General features: G+C 37.4%; 2 protein-coding genes across 8 annotated transcripts in view; one reads left to right on the forward strand and one right to left on the reverse strand.

Moving 5' to 3' along the window:
* The first annotated feature begins 265 nt into the window (after positions 1–265).
* The window catches only part of SENP6 (SUMO specific peptidase 6), a 123472-nt gene continuing 102350 nt past the window's right edge, over positions 266–21387 (forward strand). For 5 of the 7 annotated variants that reach the window (XM_044001006.1, XM_044001009.1, XM_044001008.1 and 2 more), the window contains exons 1-2: positions 266–398; positions 15645–15738. In XM_044001006.1, the coding sequence (XP_043856941.1) occupies positions 329–398; positions 15645–15738 (164 nt within the window). In that variant the 5' untranslated portion in view covers positions 266–328. Of the gene's footprint in view, positions 399–12184; positions 12241–15644; positions 15739–21387 lie in introns of those variants that run through there. The other 2 variants (XM_044001010.1, XM_044001011.1) reach the window with 2 other exon arrangements.
* On the reverse strand, positions 8483–9169 carry LOC122753563 (40S ribosomal protein S15a-like). Its single transcript, XM_044001015.1, has one exon. The coding sequence runs from the start codon at positions 9167–9169 to the stop codon at positions 8834–8836; it is 336 nt and encodes a 111-aa protein (XP_043856950.1). The 3' UTR covers positions 8483–8833.

The following is a 21387-nucleotide window of genomic DNA, read 5'->3' on the forward strand; positions in this document are numbered from 1 at the left end:
CCGGAACCACGCCAGGCCCTCAGCAGCGCCCGCTGCCGGGACCGGGGCCCAGGCCGCAGCATCGGTCTCCGGAGGTCGGCGCCTCAAGTCGTCTCAGCTTAGGCGGTCTGTGGAAGCGTCGGAATCGGCGGCCGGGCTAAGGGGCCGGATTGGGGCCCGCGACGTGGCTGCTGCACTGCCTAGCAGTGCGGCCCCTTTCCCCCTCCCGTTCGGCGCGGCGGCGATGAAGACGATGATGGAGTGAGGAGGAGGAGGAGGAGGAGGCGGCAGCGGCCGTGGCGGCGGCGGCAGTGGTGGAGGGAGGAGGAGGAGGAGGAGTAGGAGGAACATGGCGGCCGGCGGCGGCGGCGGCAGCGGCAGCCCCGGTAGCGCTGCACGGGATGGCCGCTTTCTGGCAGGTGGGTGGGTGTAAGTATGTGTATGTGAGTGTATGTGTGAAAGAGAGATTGCGTGTGTATTTGTGTGGTGTATGGGCGCGGGGAGGATGGAAGGGAAACGTGGCCTCGGGCGCTCGGGCCTGGGAATGCCACCCGCGGTTCTCGCTCCCATCCTTTCCAGAACCCGGCTCCTGCCTCTCGAGGGAATGTGTTGGAAGGGCGGGGTAGGCCCGGGACTGGCCCTTGAGGAGCCGGCTGGGGCTGGGCCCAGGATTTGGGGCCCAGTCCCCCCAGGAAGGCCGGCGAGGCCTGGGGGAGGGGAAAGGACGCACAGCCTGGCAGCTGGGGTGGAGCGGTGGGGCGAGCTAGGGAAGGCTCTAGTCAATTAAGGGACGATGTGGGGTGAGGGACCTGGAGAGCAGTCATTGGCAGTGAAGTTTCATATTTTGGGTAGACCACCGAGGTGGGGGTGAGGGGCGGGAGGGACTGGGTTCCTGGAGCGCTTTGTTTTTGGTGGAAAGTTTCGAAGTGTTTGGGTTGTGTTGAAGGGGTAGTTGTAGAAAGGTGGGGGAGGGGAGAGGTGACTTGCTTTGGCAAAATGGGATTTTTTGTTTGTTTGCTGCTCTCCTTATGCTTCAGGCTTATTTTTGCCTTTCTGTGATTTAGGCCTTGTTTTGTTTCTCTGTGAAAGGTCTGATATAAATTTTTTTATGAAATGCTTCCCCAGTAAGAAAGGATGAAGGTAATAGAATCCAGTCTCTTTAACAGACTGGCAGTACTTTTATTTTCAAGTTGGTTGCAGTGAAAAAAATACCCATTATAAGTTGGTTTATAAATCAGGAAAACATTTATTAGAAATAAATTTTAGCTTTTTATAGTCACTCAAATGAAACTAAATTCCTAAAAGAAACTAAAACAGTGTAGCGGTTGGTAAAGTGGCAGAGAATTGTGCCTAGTGTTTACTTTGCTAATTCGGTTTACAAAGATACTTTTAGATTAACTGGTTTTCTTTTCCCCTTTGGCCAAAAACTCTAGAAGTCAACTAAATGTTTCATGTGATTTTCATTTATTTTGTTTTTTATTTGCAGAGCCTATTATGGGGATGCTTTTTAAACCAGAATGACCCCTGAATTAAGGGGGCAAATTCTTTGAAGAATATATAAGAAGGTGTTAGAAGAGGAGAAAACATTTTAGAACCTTCTTTTACTTGATTTTCACATTGGATTCCAGTTGTCAAATCAGAATTTAACCTTGTTAGATTATCAGCCCTTAGCTAGAAGAGTAATGAAAGTATCCTGCGTTTCCTAACAAGAAAGCTTATGGATTTTCTTAGTTTTGTTTTCTCTGACTAGGATGTTATTTTTGGTAAGGTTGGTGACTAGTCAAAAGGTTTGAATGACCAAGTTTTGTCTCATAAGTCTTTTCTATATGAACAATTTGGTGTGCTTTGTGATTAGAGACTTGAATAATGGTTTTATGCTGTATCTTGATCCATATTAAACTGCTCTGCTTTATTGGGTAGCAGGCTTCTGTAGATACTGTCTTGATAACTGACATATAGGTTTAGCACAACGCACAAAGAAGTATGGTTTAGACTTAGATATTCTTGTTAAAGGAAGGGATAAGTAAGAAACTTAAAATTCTGTGACATAAATTTTAAAAATCCACACATAGAATGCTGTCTACTCTCCAAATGATTAACTGATGATAATTAGCTGTTTTAGATTCTTTCTTAGCCTATCACTATCACCTTTGAGTGAACACAAGAAGGGAATAAACATTTTTTAAATGCTTACTGTGTGCTAAGCACTGTGTTTCACTATATCTTTTTCCACCAGGCCTAAAGGAACTGCTGATATTGAATAATAATTTTTATTTTTATAAGGTACTTTGACATAGATCATCTCATGTCATTCTCATAACATTGATGTGAAATGTCAGTGAAATAACTAGGGGGGAGGATGAACCCAAGTAATGGCAATCAGTCACAATCACTGCTTGGCCAAATGGAATTAGAGACTGTAAAGCAGACATTAATGTGATACATATTTTTATATGTCTATACATGTAAATGACAAAAAATTGTATGCTTATTGACTTTGTAATAATACAGTTCTCATAATCATTTTCCTTACCCCATTCCCTTCCTTTTCACAGTAGATACCTTTGAAACATTTCTAAGTAAAATAGCTAGGGTAGAAGAAATCTTCTTTGGGGAGAGGGGGCAGGCAATGAGGGTTAAGTGACTTGCCCAGGGTCACACAGCTAGTAAATGTCTACTGTCTGAGGTCGGATTTGAACTCAGGTCCTCCTGAAACCAGGGCTGGTGCTTTATTCACTGCGCCACTTAGCTGCCCCCATCTCCTACTCTTAAGATCATGGAGTAGCATTCTAAAACTGCATGGGTAATGTTTTCTTACCAAATATATCTGCACCTTTTCTTGTAATCTGAACGATATATTTTCCTATTTATGTTTTCACTTAACCATAATTTTCCTGATGCAGTTACCTTAAATAATTGGAAATTTCACAATAATGACTTTATACCTGGGTAGCACTTTGATTTTTGCAAAATACTTTTAATATATATCTGATTTGATACCCAGAGATGCATGTTATATATAAATAATTCTTCTGTACTTTGAATCCATGACCTCATTAGTGTGATTCTCCAATGATAGAGATTGCAACACATTTAGGAATTAACAACACTCAGATGTCACTGTCATCCTCTCAAATTGCCTAAAGCCTTCTTCTAGTTCTTTTGAATGGAACACATGGGGTGTCCCACAAAATAGACCAAAAAGATGATGTTGTTAGTTTAAAAAATAACATCTTTTTCTCAGAATTAGGGAAACAGATTTTTATTTCCCTTATTTCTCTTTAGTTTTTCTGCTTCAAAATCCCGTAGACTACTCTCTAAATTTATACCTAGTTTGTTAATAGCAAATGAGAGAATATATTTAAAGCTCTTTGCAAACCTTAAATCAATATTTGAATGTTAACTATTAGTTATTAACATCCCAGTTAACTTTCAGCTACCATACAAGATACTTGTGGAGATTTAAGTAGTCCTTTGAGTTCTTCTATTGAATTCTTCCTCTTTCAATTACTTTTGGCCACTACCATTTACATCTGGTGCTATACTACCTAGTCCTTCCTTCTTATTCCTTCCCCTTTCTACATTTCTACTTGTAGATGTTCTTGGGGACCTTTAGTATAGGACTAGTTGTCCTTGTCCTCTTTGCCCTTTCCCTCCCATAACTTTCCTAAATAATACCCTCCTTTTCTTGTCTATGGTCCAAAATAAAGACATTTGGAAGTATATATACCTTCTCTCCTTTCTCACAGAAGTTACATCTTGCTTTACCTGTTCTTTATTATGGTGTCATAGATTCAGAACTAGAAGTAAACTCAAAAGTCATTTAGTCCAACCACTCCATTTTAGCAATGAAGAATCTAAATCGAAGAAAGATTAAGGGACTTACCCAAGATCATACATATAAGTGATAGAGCCAGGTTCTCTTGACTCCAATTCCAACAAGAATTTCCACTGTACCATGCTGCCTTAACTAGGCACACTTCAAATAAATAAATTTGGGGGTTTTTTTTTGCTTTTTTGTTTTTTTACACTGCAACTATGGGAAATCCATCCATCACCTTTCCCCCTGCTGTTAATTCCTGAAGTCTTCCCTCTGCCATAAAGGCCAGTGAGTTTCCCTATATTTCTTCTAAACAGATGTTACCAGCTCAGTTTAGTTCAGCATCTGGCAGAGTATTTATGTTTCCTCTTCCTCAGTCATGCCTATCTCCTGCCTCCTGTTTTTGGTGACTTAATCAGAATTTCAGAGCTTGAAGGAACCATATTCCCTTCTGCTCAGATATTCAAATCTGACCTTATCAGTCCTAAAGATCTTTCCAACAGTGATGACTGTAGCCCATCCAGGCCTCCCCACTTTCTCATAACATCAGGGTAGTGGAATTCTCTGGCTGTAACTCTTGTCACTTTACCCCAGCCCATTTTTTCTTTGTGTCATACAATTCCTTGATGTCCTCAGCTCTGGTTCTTTGGAATCCCTCATTGGTTATGTATCACAACTTGTTTACAACTACCATCCATTTCTTCATTGCTCTGTGTGACTCACATTTTGGCTTGGTGGTGCAGTGGATAGAGGGCCCCCCCCCCCCAAGTCTTGGATAACTTGAATTCAAATGCAGCCTCAGACACTTAGTAGTTGTGTGACCCTAGGCAAGTCACTTTACCCTATTTGCTTCAGTTTTTCATTTGTAAAATGAGCTGGAGAAGGAAATGGTAAACCACTCCAGTATCTTTGCCAAAAAAATCCTAAATGGGGTCACAGAGAGTTGGACTCAACTGAAACAATTCAACAACAAAAAAATTTCATATTTCACTGCCACATGATAATAGTGAAAAAATGTTCGTATTGAAAGTTGGACCTTTGCTTTGATGGTACATGTGGGGTCAATCAAAGAACTTTGCAGTTTCCCAAAAGAAATTGAACCAGCTTTTCTCCTTTTCAGCTTGGGCTCAACTCACTGTCTTTCTCTACTGATTGTCCCAAATAGGCACACTGTTAGGTTCTATATATTGTCTAGATACATGTAGAAATATAGGCAGTAGGCCGTCTTCATCTACTGGGTTTTTCCTTTGTGGATAGACAGGTTATACTCTTTGGAGTGTTATTGATCTCTCCCTGGAGGCTCTTCACTGACCTAATACCTTTATTTTACAAATGAGGAAACTTACTGAGAAGGGTTAAATGGCTTGTCCAGAGCCATGTATCTGCTACTGAATTCTAGGTCAAGAAAGCCTTCTAATTCCCAGATTGGGAAGTTTGTATTAATGACATCTCATCCTTAACCCTAAGCCTGAAACTATTTTTGACTCAATTTTGTCTGGCTCATTGTGGTTTTTGAGAGAGAGAGCAAGCTTACTGAGAGTTTTGGACTAGGAAGTCAGAAGAGAACTGGATTTAGATCCCAGCTATAATGTTTACAAATTATTTAAGCAAAGGTAAGTCATCGTTTAACCGTTACAGAGCCTTAGTTTCCTCTACTGTTGAATGGGTATGCTACTTACAGTATCTCAGGATTGTTGTAAGGATAAAATGAAATATGTAAACTACTTTGAAAACACTATAGTATATTTCAGCTATTATTTTTCCAGTTCGAAGGCCTTCTTGCCTTCTTTCTGCTTCAAGTATTACCTCTTTCCACCTCTTACTGTGCTTGTTTGCTTGACCCCGGATCAAGTCAAACCAACAAGCATTCCTCAAGACTACCTTTTCTATCAGTGACACCACCAGTCATAGAATCTTCCCTGTTTTGAAGTTTTGGAAAACTATTTTCTGTGAAGAAAAGATTAAATTTTTTTTGCTTGGACCCAGAGAGGAAAAACAAGAGTAATAGGCAGAAGTGGCAGAAAGGCCACTTTAGCATTTAGCATTGACCCAAGGAATAATTTTTGAACAGAGCTATCCCAAAGTATAATGGGCTACTTAAGAAGGTAATGGATTTATTCTGACCAGAGGTCTTCAAGACTGGACAAGCATTTGTCAGATTTATGATAAATTCTTAGGTAAGAGTGGGACTAATTGTTCTCTCTTCCAACTGTTAAATTCTATGATTTCACTTAAATGATTCCTTGGACCTTGCCCCTTACTTAATACAAGCTAAAACATTGTCCCTAAATGAAAAGTGCCAACCAGATGATTCAACTTAGTTTAACCATTCTGCTGCTTTATTTCACACTTAACTAATTCAGCCCTAAACAAGTCTACTGCTTTGACTAGGATTATAAAATAAATTCACAATATGATTTTAACTATGTTTTGATGTCTTTTTGACTGTTTCATTCCAGAAGAAAGTTAATGTGTTTTTGGCCTGCTCAGTGGAACCTACAAAATTCTCCCAGCAACTGGTGCTTTTTTTTTCCTCATCATTTTCAAAAGTTAGTCCAATTTCTTTGCTAGTCTGAAGTGAAGTGCACATCAAATTCCTTGCTTTTAGAATAATTTTGATTACTGCAAGCCTATTTCATTGGTTCCTCTCATTTGAGTTGGTAACTATACCCCTACCACATCTTGCTAAGGATGGTTATTTAGAGCTGGAAGGGACCTTAGAGGGAATATGGTCTCACCCCATTGTTTTACATATGTGGAAACTGAGGATAGAAAGTGGTTTGCTTAACACACAGGGAATGGCTGAGTTCACATTTGAATTCAGGTTCTTTGTATTGCACCATAATAATGATTTTTACTAGAAAACTACTTCTGAAGGGTAGAAGTTTAAATTTTGCATATTCATCTCATAAATTTTTTTCTTTTGGTAAGGCAGTTGGGGTTAAGTGAGTTGCCCAGGGTCACATAGCTAGTGTTAAGTGTCTGAGGCCAGATTTGAACTCAGGTCCTCCTGAATCCAGGGCCAGTGTTTTATCCATTCTCATAAATTTTTAATCTTTTTCTTTTATTTTCAGCTCCCTTTCAAATTCTTGACTGCATTCTTACGGGCCCTGTTTTGTTTTGTATTTTCTGAACTGCTTTGATAAGTTACTGTAGCGGCACATAGTTCTTTTCCATGCTGTCTCCTGTTTTCTAACTAGTACATCTTATTTGAACCTCTTGATATTTTTAATAGTTTAGACAGAGGGTATTGTCCACTTGGTAGTTATAGAAATTGAGGCACAAGTTATATGACATACTTAACTTCACATAGTAAGTTTGTGGCCAAGTTAGGACTAGATCCTGGGTTTATTGGATGCTTAGTTTTTTCTTCATCCAAAAAATAAAAGATGTTGACAAAAGTAGAAGTATAAGATTCATTAAGGGGCAAAGTGAATTATAGTCAACTTTTGTCATTAATTCCACACAGTGAGCCCTTGAGTAAACTTACTGACATGCTACTCAAGTTAAAGGTTGCAATTTTCTGGCTTTTTTGGGCTCATAGATGGACAATGAGTTAGATCAAGAATTGAATTAGGAGAAAAATATGTTGGATTGCGTTAGAGGAAATTACACAGTGCTTCCAATAATCTCAAACGTATATCTCAAAGGAATATCATTGAAGAAATGCATGATTGGAAAAAAGGATGTTTTATGGTCATATGGCAAGTGAGGAAATACAGATGGACAACCATATGCAGCATTGGTATCCATGAAATAAATGTAAAACATCCAGCACCTTGGATAGATCCTCTCTAAGGGCTGTATGGGAGAACATGGTCAAGAATCTCACAGGGTAAAAAAGCATAACTAAGTTGTGATCTGAAAGAATGGAATTACAACCTTACAAAGATGAAGTCACAGACTTATTAAAAGAAAGGGTAAGCCGGCTAGAAAGCCGGTGCATAACGTATCCAAGAACTTTAAAATCTTTTAGTCACTGTCAAGTTAAGAAAAGATTATATATTAATTACACTTCTACTTCATTACATTTGTATGGTACATATTCTCATTTAATTAATCTCCATAACAATCATATGATGTAGGAAAAGTTTTATTCCCATTTTACAGATGAGGAAACTATAAAGTCAAAAAAACATTGAGTAGTTTATAGAAAGGTCAAATGGATAGGAAGCAGACCCAGTCACTTTACCTCTCTGGGCCTCAATTTTCCTTTTTTTTTTTTTTTTTAAAAATAAAATGAGGGGGTTGGAGTAAATGATCTGAAGTCCCCTTCTAGCTCTACTTTGTTATCTTCTTATAAAGAACAGATATAAAGGAGAGGGGGAACCTTCACTCTCAAAATTGTTAACTTCAGCATGGACCTTCTTTGTGCATCCATAATTCTTTATTTTCTTTTCTGTCATTTCTAGTTTCTCAAAAGATTAAATTCTTTACTTTCTCAGGAGGCAGCTTAGTGGAAAGAGTATTGGACTTGGAGTCACAAATTTTGGATGCATATCCTACTTTATCTGACATTAGCAATGTGACCTTTGGCAAGTTACTTAATCATTCTGAGCCTCATCTGTAAAATGGTAATTATTATACCTAATACCTATCTTATCCTTTATTTGGGGGCCCAAAGGGGATCGTGTATACAGGTCACTTTGAAAACTTTTAAGTAATAAGTGTTAGTTATTATCATTTGGTATATCAGTGCCAAGATCATAGTTCAGCTGTTACTAATTTGGGGAGAAGGGGGTAATAAGGGAGAATTTACAAAATCCTTATGATAATATCTCTTCCATTTTTCATCTATCTGTTATCCTTCTAGTTTCATCCTAAAGTACCCTGGTTTTGATCTGACATTGGATCTCTTTTCATCCTTTCTGTAAACTTGTTTTTATCCCCATCTCTTTGAAATGTTTATTGCTCATTAACCTTTCACTATCCTCTATAAACTTTTTTTTTTCACGGTCCATTGGAGCATTTTATTTGTATGTATGTTTTACACCTTTAGAAAAAGAATCCCAGGATTTTTCCTCCTGTGTGTTTTCATTTTGCTTCCTCATGGTCCATGATGCCATCTGCGGTTGTAAGCACAATAAACCCAAAACTGATGGGATGGTAGGGATTATTCTGCCACCTTTCCACATCTTTCAATTGAACATCAAATCTGGGGCTGATTACACCACATTTGTTTAATCTGCCTGTGAGGTTCACAACAATTTTTCCTGCTCTGTGATCATCAATGATCTCAAATTCACCAATGTAACCGTGCTTCATCATCACAGTTAAGAACCTGAGGATTACTTTAGAGCACGACCTAATGAGAACCTGGCATTTTTCTGCATTGTTGATGCTTTTGAGAGTATTTGCCAGGACATTCATTTGCACCACGGTGGCGGCACTGCAAGATGGTGGAAAGAGCTCCTCTATAAACTTTTATGAATAAGTTTATATTCTAAATTAATTTGTGGATGGTGGCTTGGCTGCCGTTATTTCTTAACTTGACAAGGATATCAATGCTATTTCAGGTCTTCTTGTGGTGATTGATTTTATTCCCTTTGTATAGAATAGAACTCAAACATGGACTGGAATAGCTGGAGCAGCTGAAGTCTCAAGAGAAGCTTCCGGGTTAGCCTCCAACACTACCTGCACCTGGTCATACTATATAGAACTATGTACTTCTTTTCAAGTGATAGTAAAATATAATCTCAATAAATTATACTTCTATATTTGGGGATAAGATTGAATCCCATTTATTTGGTGTTATGATTTAATTGTGCTTTACTACAATAACTTGATGGCTAGGATTTCTTAAACTGTGGTATAACATATATCCCTTACTCTCAAGGCGCTTATAATAGATGAAAGGCCACTTATAAAATGAAAGACAATCCTATTTAGACTGCCTTCTTCAACTTTCTATCACACAGACATTTTGGCTTTTGTAAAACACATTCTAATAAATAACACTCTTAGGAAAAAAACAGAAAAGTAATAGGCTACCAGAAAAATCACATGATGCATTTCAAGGCAAAAAAATTATTTTGGAGTTATTTCTCATTATTTACTTTCATTAACACTGGCAGTTAAGTTGACTTTGTTACTTTTGTCTTGCTAAGAAGAAAATTGCTTTTGGGAGAACATTTTTTGGGGGTAGATGGCTGTTGTTTTGTGATGGATGATGCCATCCTGAGAAGATATCAAATATTAAAGTCTCTCTAATCTGTTAAAGTGTACTACAGAATTAAAATTAAATTTTTGAACTATAAAATTTTGAAAATATTTTAGGTATCAGAATATTGTTCAGGAATTTTTATCATGTGAACTCCCAGCATTTTTGTTGTGCTGTTTTATGGTTCCATATTGGTAAATGACTTTAAAAGGGAAAGGTATTGAGAAGCCACTAACATAGCTTAGTAAGTGTTGTTGAGTTGTGTTTAACTCTTTGTGACCCCCTTTGGTTTTTGTTTTTTGTGTTTTTTTTTTTTTGACAGATTCTAGAGTGGTTTGCCATTTCCTTCTCCAACTCATTTTACAAATAAGGAAACAGAGGCAAATGGGGTTAAGTGCTTTGTCCAGGTTCAACACTGCTAGTAAGTGTCTGAGGTTAGGTTTGAACTCAGGAAGATGAGTCTTCCTGACCAGTCTTGGCACTATATCCACTGTGCCATCTAACAGCCCCTCTGTTAACTTTGTTTTCTATCAATTCATAAAAGTTTTCCCAGGTTTCTTTGAATCTGTCCTTTTCACCATTTCTTATAGCATAACTATTTTATGATGTTTCTGTAACATAATTTGTTAATCCAGTTTTCAATTAATGGGCAGGTACCCACTTTGTTTCCACTCCTTCACCACTACAAAAAGAATTATGAGTCCTTCTCTTTAATCTATTGTAGTAGAACAGCTGGCTCACAATAGTCAATACTCAACTTTCATGGAGCTAATGTTCTTGGAAAATAGCTCAAAAGTAAAAAATGCAAATGTTGATTAATATATTGAACCTATGGGAAATAGGGAGTTAGGTTTCCATGACCACCAAAAACTACATAACCTTTTACTAGGTTGCTATAAATATACTTTTCTGTATACAGTTCTTTATAACAAAATATTAATTTTGGTAATATACACATTTTCCTAATATAGTAACCATGAAATAATCTATAAAATGTAGTACACAAAATAAAATTGGATTAACATGCAAAACATTTTTCTCATTAGTAATTCCCTAGAATTCGGTGACCTTTTTGCTAACATCTCAATAAGAAATTGTTTTCAGACAATATTCATTTTTCATAACAATTGAAATCTACAATACCATAAATAGTATCCTCCTTCTTGCATATGTAATGAACACCAAACTCATGGTAGACAGGGGCTGTAGACATTTCCAGCTTGAAGTTTTTTATCTAACACCTTTATTTTCTCTCACTAAGCTGCAGTACTGACTTTGCATGCTTGGGCTTAGAGCTCAAAGGACTTGCCCCTTTAGGGGCATAATCACAGCACAAAACTTGAGTTTTAAAGGCAAACAATGAAAATGTGCAGCAAATAGGAACTTTTTAATCTACAATGGTAGGGTGAACAAGACCAGTGAAGCCACCTAGGTAGAATACCAGCCACTCCACAAACTTGCATTCATCACACCTCTCCTTTTTTTTTTTCCTCTACTGGGCATAAACACAAATGTGCAAGGTTGCCAGCATGCTCTTCTGTTCTTATCTGTTGACCTTTTCTAGGTAATGGTTATAATTCTTTTAGATTTGAATTTGTTTCCTATATAACCAGGGAATGAGATCCTTATCAGTGAAACTTGTTGCAGCTTCCCCTCCACTGCCCACCCCAGTTACCTGTGGAAATATGTGTCAGATTTTTTTGGATCACTTTATTTTCTTGACTTTGTTAGATATAGTAGTGGTTACAGATTCAGGGCAAGTGAGGCATTACGTATGTATACATAGCCTCTGTTTTTGTCAACATCTGGCTATCCCCAGTACCTGGAACTCCCTTTTCACTTCTGCCTCTTCAAGATTCAGCTCAAGCATTTCATAAAGCCTTTCCCATTTTCCTCAATTGCTGGTGTCCTTCCTCCTAAACTTCCTTGTATTTAAATACTTTATATTTTTTGTATTTTCTATAAACATGTGTACATAACATTCTCATTTGAATATAATCTGCTTGTGAGCCTCCCTCCAATGTCTGGCACATAGTAGACAATAAGCACTTACTGTTTGATCTAACTTCTGAGGAGCTTGGAAATCTTAATACTTTATATATATCTATATAACATATAGATATATAGGTATAGATACTTAAGGTTTACTAAGCACTATATATATATAAAATTTCATTTAATAACAAGGAAAAGAAGTAAGTACTTTTACTGTCCTCATCTTGCAGATGAGGAAATCAAGATTGAGACTTTCCCAGGATCACACAGCCAGTGAGTGTCTGAGGTAGGATTTTACCTCAGATCTTTTCTGATTTCAAGTCTAACACTCTGTCCAGTATACCATACTGCCTTTCAGTTATCCTGCCCTTTAAAAAAATTGTTGTTATTATTCTCTATGTAAGAAATACCAATACCACTCATTATGAATGTTTCCATAGGCAAAGAACAGGAAAAGAGGATTGTACATGAAAGACAAAACTCTTATTACAAAAAACTTGGACCTTTTAAAAACCATATAATAAACTCAAAGTTTTTTATGTTGTTTAAACGTTTTAATTGACTCCAACTCTTCATGACCCAATTTGGAGTTTTCTTGGCAAAGATACTCGAGTGGTTTGCCATTTCCTTTTCTCTTACAGATGAGGAAATTGAGGAAAAAGGGTTAAATGACTTGCCCATCTAGTAAATGTCCAAGACTGGATTTGAACTTAGATCTTCACTCTAGGGCCAGCGCTTTATCCACTACACTACCTCTTTTTAAAACAAATACTATTTTATTTTATTTTATTTTCTGTTCCCTATTCTCTCCTTCCCCCAAGATTTATTTTTTAGAGGTTACAAATATCTGTGATCATACAAAATAAATTCTGCCATTAGACATGTTAAAAAAAAGAAAAGAAAGTTTGCTTCATTCTGCACTCTGAATTCATCTGCTTTTTATGGATGTGGATAGTAAGTTTTATCATGACTTTTGGAATTGTGGTTGGTCATTGTGTCGATGATGTTCTTAAGTCAGAGTTGATGATCATCACTATAATGTTATTGTATAAGTTGCTTTCCTGCTTCTGCTTATTTCATTTTGTATCAGTTCATACAAGTCTCCTTAGTACTTCCTTATTGTGCCAAAGTGGCACTCTTTGCTTACCAGTTAATTGCCCGCTCTAATGGCCTTTTCTTAGCCCTCATTCTCTTTGAACTCTCTTCAGACAATATTAATCCCTGTATTCCTTGATGGCCTTTCTCTCTACATTTTTAGGATATCATTCTCTTCTGGTTCTCCTCCTACTTCCATAATCACTCCTCCATCTCCTTTTCTGGATTCTCATCCATCTGGTTCTAATTTTTAAGTGTTGCACAGGGTTCTGCCCTAGGTCCTCTTACCTATTTACTCTATTTCACTTGGTGATCTCATCAGCTCCCATGGATTTAATTGCCATCTTAAGCTTAATATAATCAAAACAGCCATTGCCTTCATCCCAGCTGACCTCTTTTTGTAGAGAGCAACACCATCTAGTCCCTCAACCTGGGAGTTATCCTTGATTTATCACCTCAAAACTGGACTGTTGAAATATATCTGGTGATTATGCCTCCTGTAAGTCTCCCCTCTGCAGTGCATCTTCCATTCAGCCACCAGAGTTATTTTCCTAATGTGCAAGTCCCACATGTCAGTCTCCCTAATCAGTAAATTCCAGGTGCTTCCTGTCATATCCAGCATCAAATACAGAATGCTGTTTGACATTCAAAGCCCTTCATTAACTTAGTCCCCTCCTAACTTTCCAGTCTTCTTATTCTTTAATTCTCACCATGTACTTTTTGATCCAGGAACATTGACCTCCTTTTTGAGTATAGTTTCAAATTGCTTTCCAGAGAGTTCATAAGTGTATCTGTCTTCCTTCAGCCACTTTTTAACTACTGTCATTTTCCTTTTGACATCCCTGCCCATCTGATGGATTTTTGTAACTATTAGTAATTTGGAGCATTTTTTCTTACGGTTTTTAATAGTTTGCCAATCTTCTTGGGAACTTTCCATGTTCGTATGGAAATTGAATTAGATTTCTTCTTCTGAAAATTGCCTCTTCATGTCCTTTGACCATTTATTAATCAGGGAATGACTAGTATTCTTATACATTTGACTCAGTTCTCTATATATTTGAGAAATGAGGCCTTTATCAGAGACACTGACTGTAAAAACAAAATTTCAGTTATGATTACTGTGTATTTGCCTCCATTCTCCCCCCCCCCCTTTATTCTTTTCTCTCTCTCTCCCTCCTTTCACCCTGTCCGTCCTCAAAAGTGTTTGGCTTTTGAATACCCCTACCTCAATCCACCTTCCTTTCTAGCTCCCCACTTTTTGTTATCTCCTTCCTCTCCTGCTTTCCTGTAGGGTAAGATAGATTTCTTTAGTCAATTGAGTATATGTTATTCCCTCTTTGAGCCAACTCCTTTGAGAGTAAGGTTCAAGTGCACATCTTCACTATATTAGCTCTTTCATGTAAGATAATTTACCTCATTTGACTTCTCCCTTTCCTCTTCTCCCAGTGCATTTTTCTTTCTCACCCCTTTAATTTAATTTAATTTAATGGGGGGGGGGGAGACAGGGCAATGAGGGTTAAGTGACTTGCCCAGGGTCACACAGCTAGTGTCAAGTGTCTGGGGTTGGATATGAACTCAGGTTCTCCTGAATCCAGGGCTGATGCCTTATCCACTGCACCACCTAGCTGTCCCTCCAATAATAATACTTAAATTATCTATCCTAGATCTGTTTTTCTGGGACAGTTGTTTTCCCACTATTTCATGTATTCTATTTTTTCCATTTGTTGGATTTTATTTAATTGATTCTTGATGTCTTATGGAATCATTAGCTTCTGTTTGCCCAATTCTAATTTTCAAGGAATTGTTTTCTTCAGTGAGCTTTTCCATTTGACCAATTTTACTTTTTAAGCAGTTCTTCAGTGAATTTTCATACCTTTTTCCATTTGGCCAGTTCTGGTTTTTAAGGATTTATTCTATTCAGTGGGTTTTTGTGCCTCTTAGCATTTGGCCTATTCTGGTTTTTAAGGAATTATTTTCTTTAGTATTTTTTTTTAATCTCCTTGACCAAACTGTTAACTTTTTTTCTTGATTTTCCTGCCTCATTCTCATTTCTTTTCCCAGTTTTTCCTTAACCTCTCTTATTTGATTTTTAAAATCCTTTTTGAGTTCTTCTAGAATGTTAAAAATTGTCAGGGCAGCTAGGTGGTGCAGTGGATAGAGCACAGGCCCTAGAGTCAGGAGCACCTGAGTTCAAATCCAGCCTCAGACACTTAATACTTACTAGCTGTGTGACCCTGGGCAAGTCACTTAACCCCAATTGCCTCACTTAAAAAAATGGTCTTTACATGTAATTGGAAAAAAATAAGATACTACTTAAATGGGGAGAAAAGATTCTTTATTAAAGGAGCTTATAGTTTGAATGAGGCAAATAAATGAAAACACTAAAGAAAGGCTAAATTCATATTTTCGCCAGTAGTTTAACTTCTTTTTCTACCAAAATTTCCTGGCCTTTGTACCTTATCTGTAAGAGTAGGAAATCTAAGCAAAACAGGTGGGGAAAGGGAAGATAAGCAAAGGTCCTAGAAAAGCACACACTGATTTACATTGATTTGTTCTTTACCTTGAAGGATTTATTTCAATTTATTTTCATTTCAGCTTTGGCTAGCTCACAGTTCAAGAAAGATGGAGGATTTAAAAATAATTGGAGCTTCGATGATACAGAAGAAAGTGAAGGAGATGCAGAAAAAGAGTAAGGATATTTTTCTTAGACTTTTTTGAAAGACTTATCTAAGTTTGAGGTTTTTCCTGTTAAGTCTCAAAAAACTTTTTCCTTTGATTAAACATGCAGTTCATCAAACATGTACTCCCTCTGAAGCAACTTCAGTTTTTAAGAATAAAAGACTCATTGTCCTTCAGGAGGCCATCTTTGTGGGTTGAGAAGGGTGAGGGAAGTTATAGGTAGTGGATATAATACAAAGCAAAAGCAATACAATAAAAGGGGAAAGAGCATGAAACATTTTAAAAATGCACAGAAGAAAACTGAAGGTCAAAAAGGGACTCACATAATCTGGGCAGTTTTATTATTAGCATGTTATATGTAATACTTATTTTAAAATTACAAGGACCAAAAGTTCAGTTTCATATACATTCTGCTGTTCTTTATATATTCAAATGTTCATGTGAAAAAGTAATTCAAAGACATTGTCTTTTAGTACATTTTTATTTTAGATCTGTTTGCCTCCACCAATAAGAAGTTGGTCTGAAGTTGTCACAGTTGAGGAATCTTGAATTGAAAGTTTTTCAGTTTATTCTAAGGCCAGTTTTGTTTTTATAAGCTATTTTTAATGCTAAGGTTATGTGAAGAAATGTTTTCTTGTTTTTTGAAATTCAGAAACCACATAATTAATAAAAGGTATGGGTCTTCAATAAGAGTATAATAGAAAATGTACGTTATAGTAATTTGAATTTTTTATCACATGTAAACGTGAAGTAGAAAGCATTTGTGTGTGTGTGTGTGTGTGTGTGTGTGTTTGTGTTTGTATGTGTTGTTGCTAAGAACACTATTTGAAAAGAACTTGTGTTTTTTATATGGAAATTTTAGTAACAAAGGGATCAAGAACCAGGACAGTTGTGAGAGAAATACTGAGTCAGCAGCCTCTTGAGGAAACCTACTAAGATGACCAAAGTGGCCTGTTTCTCAGCGTTTAATTTTTGAGGTTGATCTACAGAATCCTTATACTTAGAACTATTTGGTCACTAGTTTTCTCGATGTGACTGGACTGTGACAGATACGGATTTTGGTTTCTCATGACCTAGAAGTGTGTCGTTTTACAGTGGATATTCTACTTTGAAGCAGTAGGATGAGCCCCCCCTTTGGGAAATCATGTAAAAATCTCCATTTATCGAACAAAGTACATAGATGTAGTATCATCTTATATGTGGTACTTGTATGGCTCCTCTGACATTAGTTAAGCCACTTTACCTTTTTGGAGATTTATTTTTCTTACCCTGTAATTTGAGGCATTTGAACTAGATAAACTCCAGGAGTCTTTGCATTTATAAATGTTAATAGTTCTATATGATGTTTTTGGGCAGGCTTCTTTTATGAAAATGAGATTAATAGTTAAGAGAATTTGCATTAAGAATTTGCTTGAAAAAATTTTCACATTCAGCCAAATCTAAGCTCTGTAGTGGAACAAGGCTTTGCCTGTAGGTTGAGAGCCTGTGACATTGGTCAGAAAACTTGGACTCAAATCCTGCTTTTAATGTTTACCTATGTAACCTTGGGCAAGTCATTTAAAACCATTCTGACCCTTGTTTTCCTCATCATTAAATGTGAGTTCTAGACTAGATTAGATGGCTCTTGAAGCCTCTTTGAGGTTTTGTTTTGTTTTGTTTTGTTTTGTTTTGTTTTGTTTTGTTTAGCGGCAGTGAGGGTTAAATGACTTGCCCAGGGTCACACAGCTAGTAAGTGTCAAGTGTCTGAGGCTGGATTTGAACTCAGGTCCTCTGGAATCCAAGGCCAGTGCTTTATCCACTGCGCCATCTAGCTGCCCCCCTCTTTGAGTTTTAAGTCTATAATACCATGATTCCTTAACCTTCATGGGGAGATACTGCTGAAGGAACTGCTGATTCATATTAACCTTTACTTTTTTGGTATAAGTGAGGACTGAATAATGCTGCCCCTAAATGGAAAGATGGGTTACAGGTTCTTGTTGGAGAGGAGATCAAGGAGTTGAATACAGGGATAAAAAAGAAACTTTCACTGAATTGGGACACTTGGTCACCTCATTGCTGGACTAGCTTTCAAGTTTTTACAAAAGACTACCATGAAAATAATTGTTTCTTATGTGCCAATATAATATCATTGCAGAGAATGAAGATGTAGAGAAATTTCAAAAGGATACAAAAAGACCCTCATATTAAGTCAACATATAACGCCCAATGAATTTAGAGCAAACACAGACATAGGAAAGAATGATGAAATGTTGCAAAACATGCTTTAGGAGTAAGACAGGAGGAGCTAAAGAATGGTAGACTACAGAGAAGTGCCATACGTATGTAACACGAATACATTCATGAAGGTGATCATCTGGTACAAAAAATGACGATCAGTAAAAAATATCATTCCCTAAATGATATCGATTGTATTTTATACATCAGAAATGACTGATGGCTTATGTGGGAGTTTATATCTGAATCAGCTGCTAGAGTGGTAAGTCATAGCACTGATTTATTAGATCAGAGACTCGGTGTACTATGGTATGAAGACCACTGGCTTTAGAATCAAAAGACACACAGATTCCATCTGTCAGCAGTAGCCTACAACTTGACATATGCAATTATAAATATAATACAGATTAAGACATTAGATTCACAGGGAGTAACCATTGGGACAAGATTCAAAGAAGAAAGTATGGCACTTATCTGATGATATGGGGTTTTTGGTACCTGAGTTAAGCCTTGAAGAAAGAAAAAGACTTTTGATGGGTTGAAGTGGTACAGAGGAAATTTTTAGGCATGGGTGTGAATGATTGGAGTAGATGAAGGGAAATACTTTGAAATAAGAAAGAGAATGGATAACTGGATAATGAAAGACCTTGAATGACAGAGGAGTTCTTTATTGGATATATAATGGGTGAACCAGTAACCACTGTAAGTTTAAGGTTTTTGATCAGAAAAACAAGGTCGCTTAGACACGTAGTCTTGTGACTTCCTTGCCTGTTACTCAAACAGCTCCCCACTCTGGACATTTTCACTGGCTTTCCTCCATGCCTAGAATGCTTTCCTTCATTATACTTCCTGGCTTCCCCCAAGTCTCTGCTGAAGTTTCACTTTTGGTAAGACTTCACCACCCCCAACCCCTGGTCGGGCAATGAGGGTTAAATGACTTGCCCAGGGTCACACAACTAGTAAGTGTCAAGTGTTTGAGGCTGAATTTGAACTTGGGTCCTCCTGAATCCAGGACCGGTGCTTTATCCACTGCACCATCTAGCTGCCCTGGTAAGACTTTTCTAGCCCCATTAGGACAAGTACTTCTACTTTATTCTATATGAAGTTTTTATATACACAATTGTTTGCATTATTGTCTCCCCCTTTAGAATGTAAGAAGGGAGGGGCTGTTTTTTGTCTTTCTTTGTATCCCCAGCACAGTGCTTGACACATAGAAGGCACTTAATAAAAGCTTGTTGAATGACCAATGCATCAGTAATATAACTTGACCAAAGTGTGAAAGTTGGGACAAAGAGGGAAAAGGTTAGTGGCAGAGCTATGAAGTATTCCTAAGCTAAGCATGTATATATTTTTGCTTTCTTTTTTGCTTTTTGCATTTTGGTACATATGCTACTGCCCTTTCCATGGTTGTAATGATCTAATGTAAACCTTAGTTTACAAGTATATAATTGACTACTCTCTTCCACACTGCCAGTTATATTTCATCCCTCTCCTAGGGTTCTCTGATACCCTTAAGGGAGCTTAAGAAGTATCCCATCTCTTTGCTACTAGTTCCAGGCCGTACCAATTGTCTTTCCTCAATTTTAGGGGATTCCGTACATCCCAGTTCTATTTAATCACTTTACAGATTATTTTTTATAAAGGATTATGTATGTGCTCTCGCGTAGCCCCCCTCCCCCCCCATCTCTCTCCAGCCTGGAATCCTGCCTCCCCTGTAGACATGGTTGAGTAAGAGTCCTGAAAATATACTGCCTGTACCTGGAACTGAAAAAAACAAAATAGAACCAAACCACAGGCCACAAGGCCTAAAAAGAAGAGGGAAAAGTATTCCTTCAACTCACATGGTTCAGTTCATGGTGTCCATGCTTGAAAGTGAACATGACCTTTACTCCCCTCCTCAGACTTGCTATATGTAGCCAGAAAGAGAGAGGAGACAGTCTGCTTGTCTGGTCCTTTCAAAGGCATAGCCAAGATAAAAAGTATGTTCCCACCCACATGGTAGGGGAATGCAGAATGACTTCTTCTAGAAACAGGTCCCTGCATCATAGGTGATTTGGACATGTGGCAAAGCCTTGTTATACATGCCAAACTATTAGTTCAAATAGAAATAGATGTTACTGTTTTCATCTGTCCAAGTTAATAGAATGGTTCCAAATTATTTTTTTCTTGGGGTGTGATGAAATAATGGGACTTAGCAGATACTCAAAGACCCACCTGGAGATTAATCTAGACTGATTGAGTCAAGTGAGAGTGATTGACTGCTGATTAGTTAACTGGATTGTAATGACACCTGACTATCCCTTAAGAAGGTATTGTTCTCAGAAGCTAGACTGTAAACTCAATTTGAGAACATCTTCAAAACCAATGGATTTGGAGGACAGCAACCAATCACCTTGAAGCAGTGTGTAAGAACCGCCTCTGTTCCAGACCTATAAAAAGCTTCCACAATCAGCTTGCTGGGGAGTTCCTGATTAAAGCAGGTTCGTGGAGGAGGACGACTTGAGGAAGAACCCAACAAGGCTGGAAATCTAGGCTAGATAGACCTTTTCTTAACTTTCTGAACTCTATGTTAATACCTGTATGCTTTAATAAATGTTTAATGTCCAAAGACTGGTGCTGAAGCTTCTAATTTAAGGCGATCACAATTTAGATTTTAAACATCACAGGGGCAACAAGGATTTAGAGCCTAGAAGAATTATGGGAGTTCAAAGGAGGAAAGGATATGTAGGTTATATATGGTGAAGAGGTTAAATAAACTACGTGATGGTATGTGAGAGTCATAGGAGTATTACAGGTTTAGTTAAAAATCTGAAGTCCCAGAAATTTGAGTTTGCTTACTGGAAGTTATTGGAGTGATTTGAGATGGTATAGATTTGAGTTATGGTTAATACTTGAAAGTAAAAATGCAGAGTTAACAGGAAGGAGAAAATGGCAAGTGACAGAAGTATTAAAAGTTTAAATGAAAGTTAAGGCAACATTGAAAGGACGGAAAATATAGTAAATAGTGAAATTATGAAAATGGATGTCAAAAACAAATAGAACAAAGACTAGTTAACAATGAACCATGAAATCACCATTCTCCATTTAAGGAGAAGAGACAGGAGAGACATCTCAGACATTTCTTCATCTCTGAATCATATGCATTCATTTTGAACATCTTTGCACTCATTTTAGGCAGACTGTCCTTTTAAAATTTTTTCCCCATCACTGAACACAGTGCCTGATGCATAGTAGGTGCTTTTTAAAAAAATTATGAAAGTATTTTATTATTTTCCAGTTACATGTAGAGATAGTTTTCAACATTTGTTTTTATAAGATTTCTAGCTTCAAATTTTTCTCCCTCCCCCTCCCCAAGACAGCAAATAATCTGATATAGGTTATATATGTACAATAACATTAAACATATTTCTGCATTAGTCATGTTATAAGAAAAGAATCAGAGCAA

Source organism: Dromiciops gliroides, chromosome 4 (genome assembly GCF_019393635.1).
Source record: "Dromiciops gliroides isolate mDroGli1 chromosome 4, mDroGli1.pri, whole genome shotgun sequence".
Classification (NCBI taxonomy): Eukaryota; Metazoa; Chordata; class Mammalia; order Microbiotheria; family Microbiotheriidae; genus Dromiciops; species Dromiciops gliroides.

What these genes read in the sequence shown, in the direction of transcription:
- LOC122753563 (XM_044001015.1), bottom strand. Translation starts at nt 9,169, where the DNA reads ATGAATGTCCTGGCAAATACTCTCAAAAGCATCAACAATGCAGAAAAA.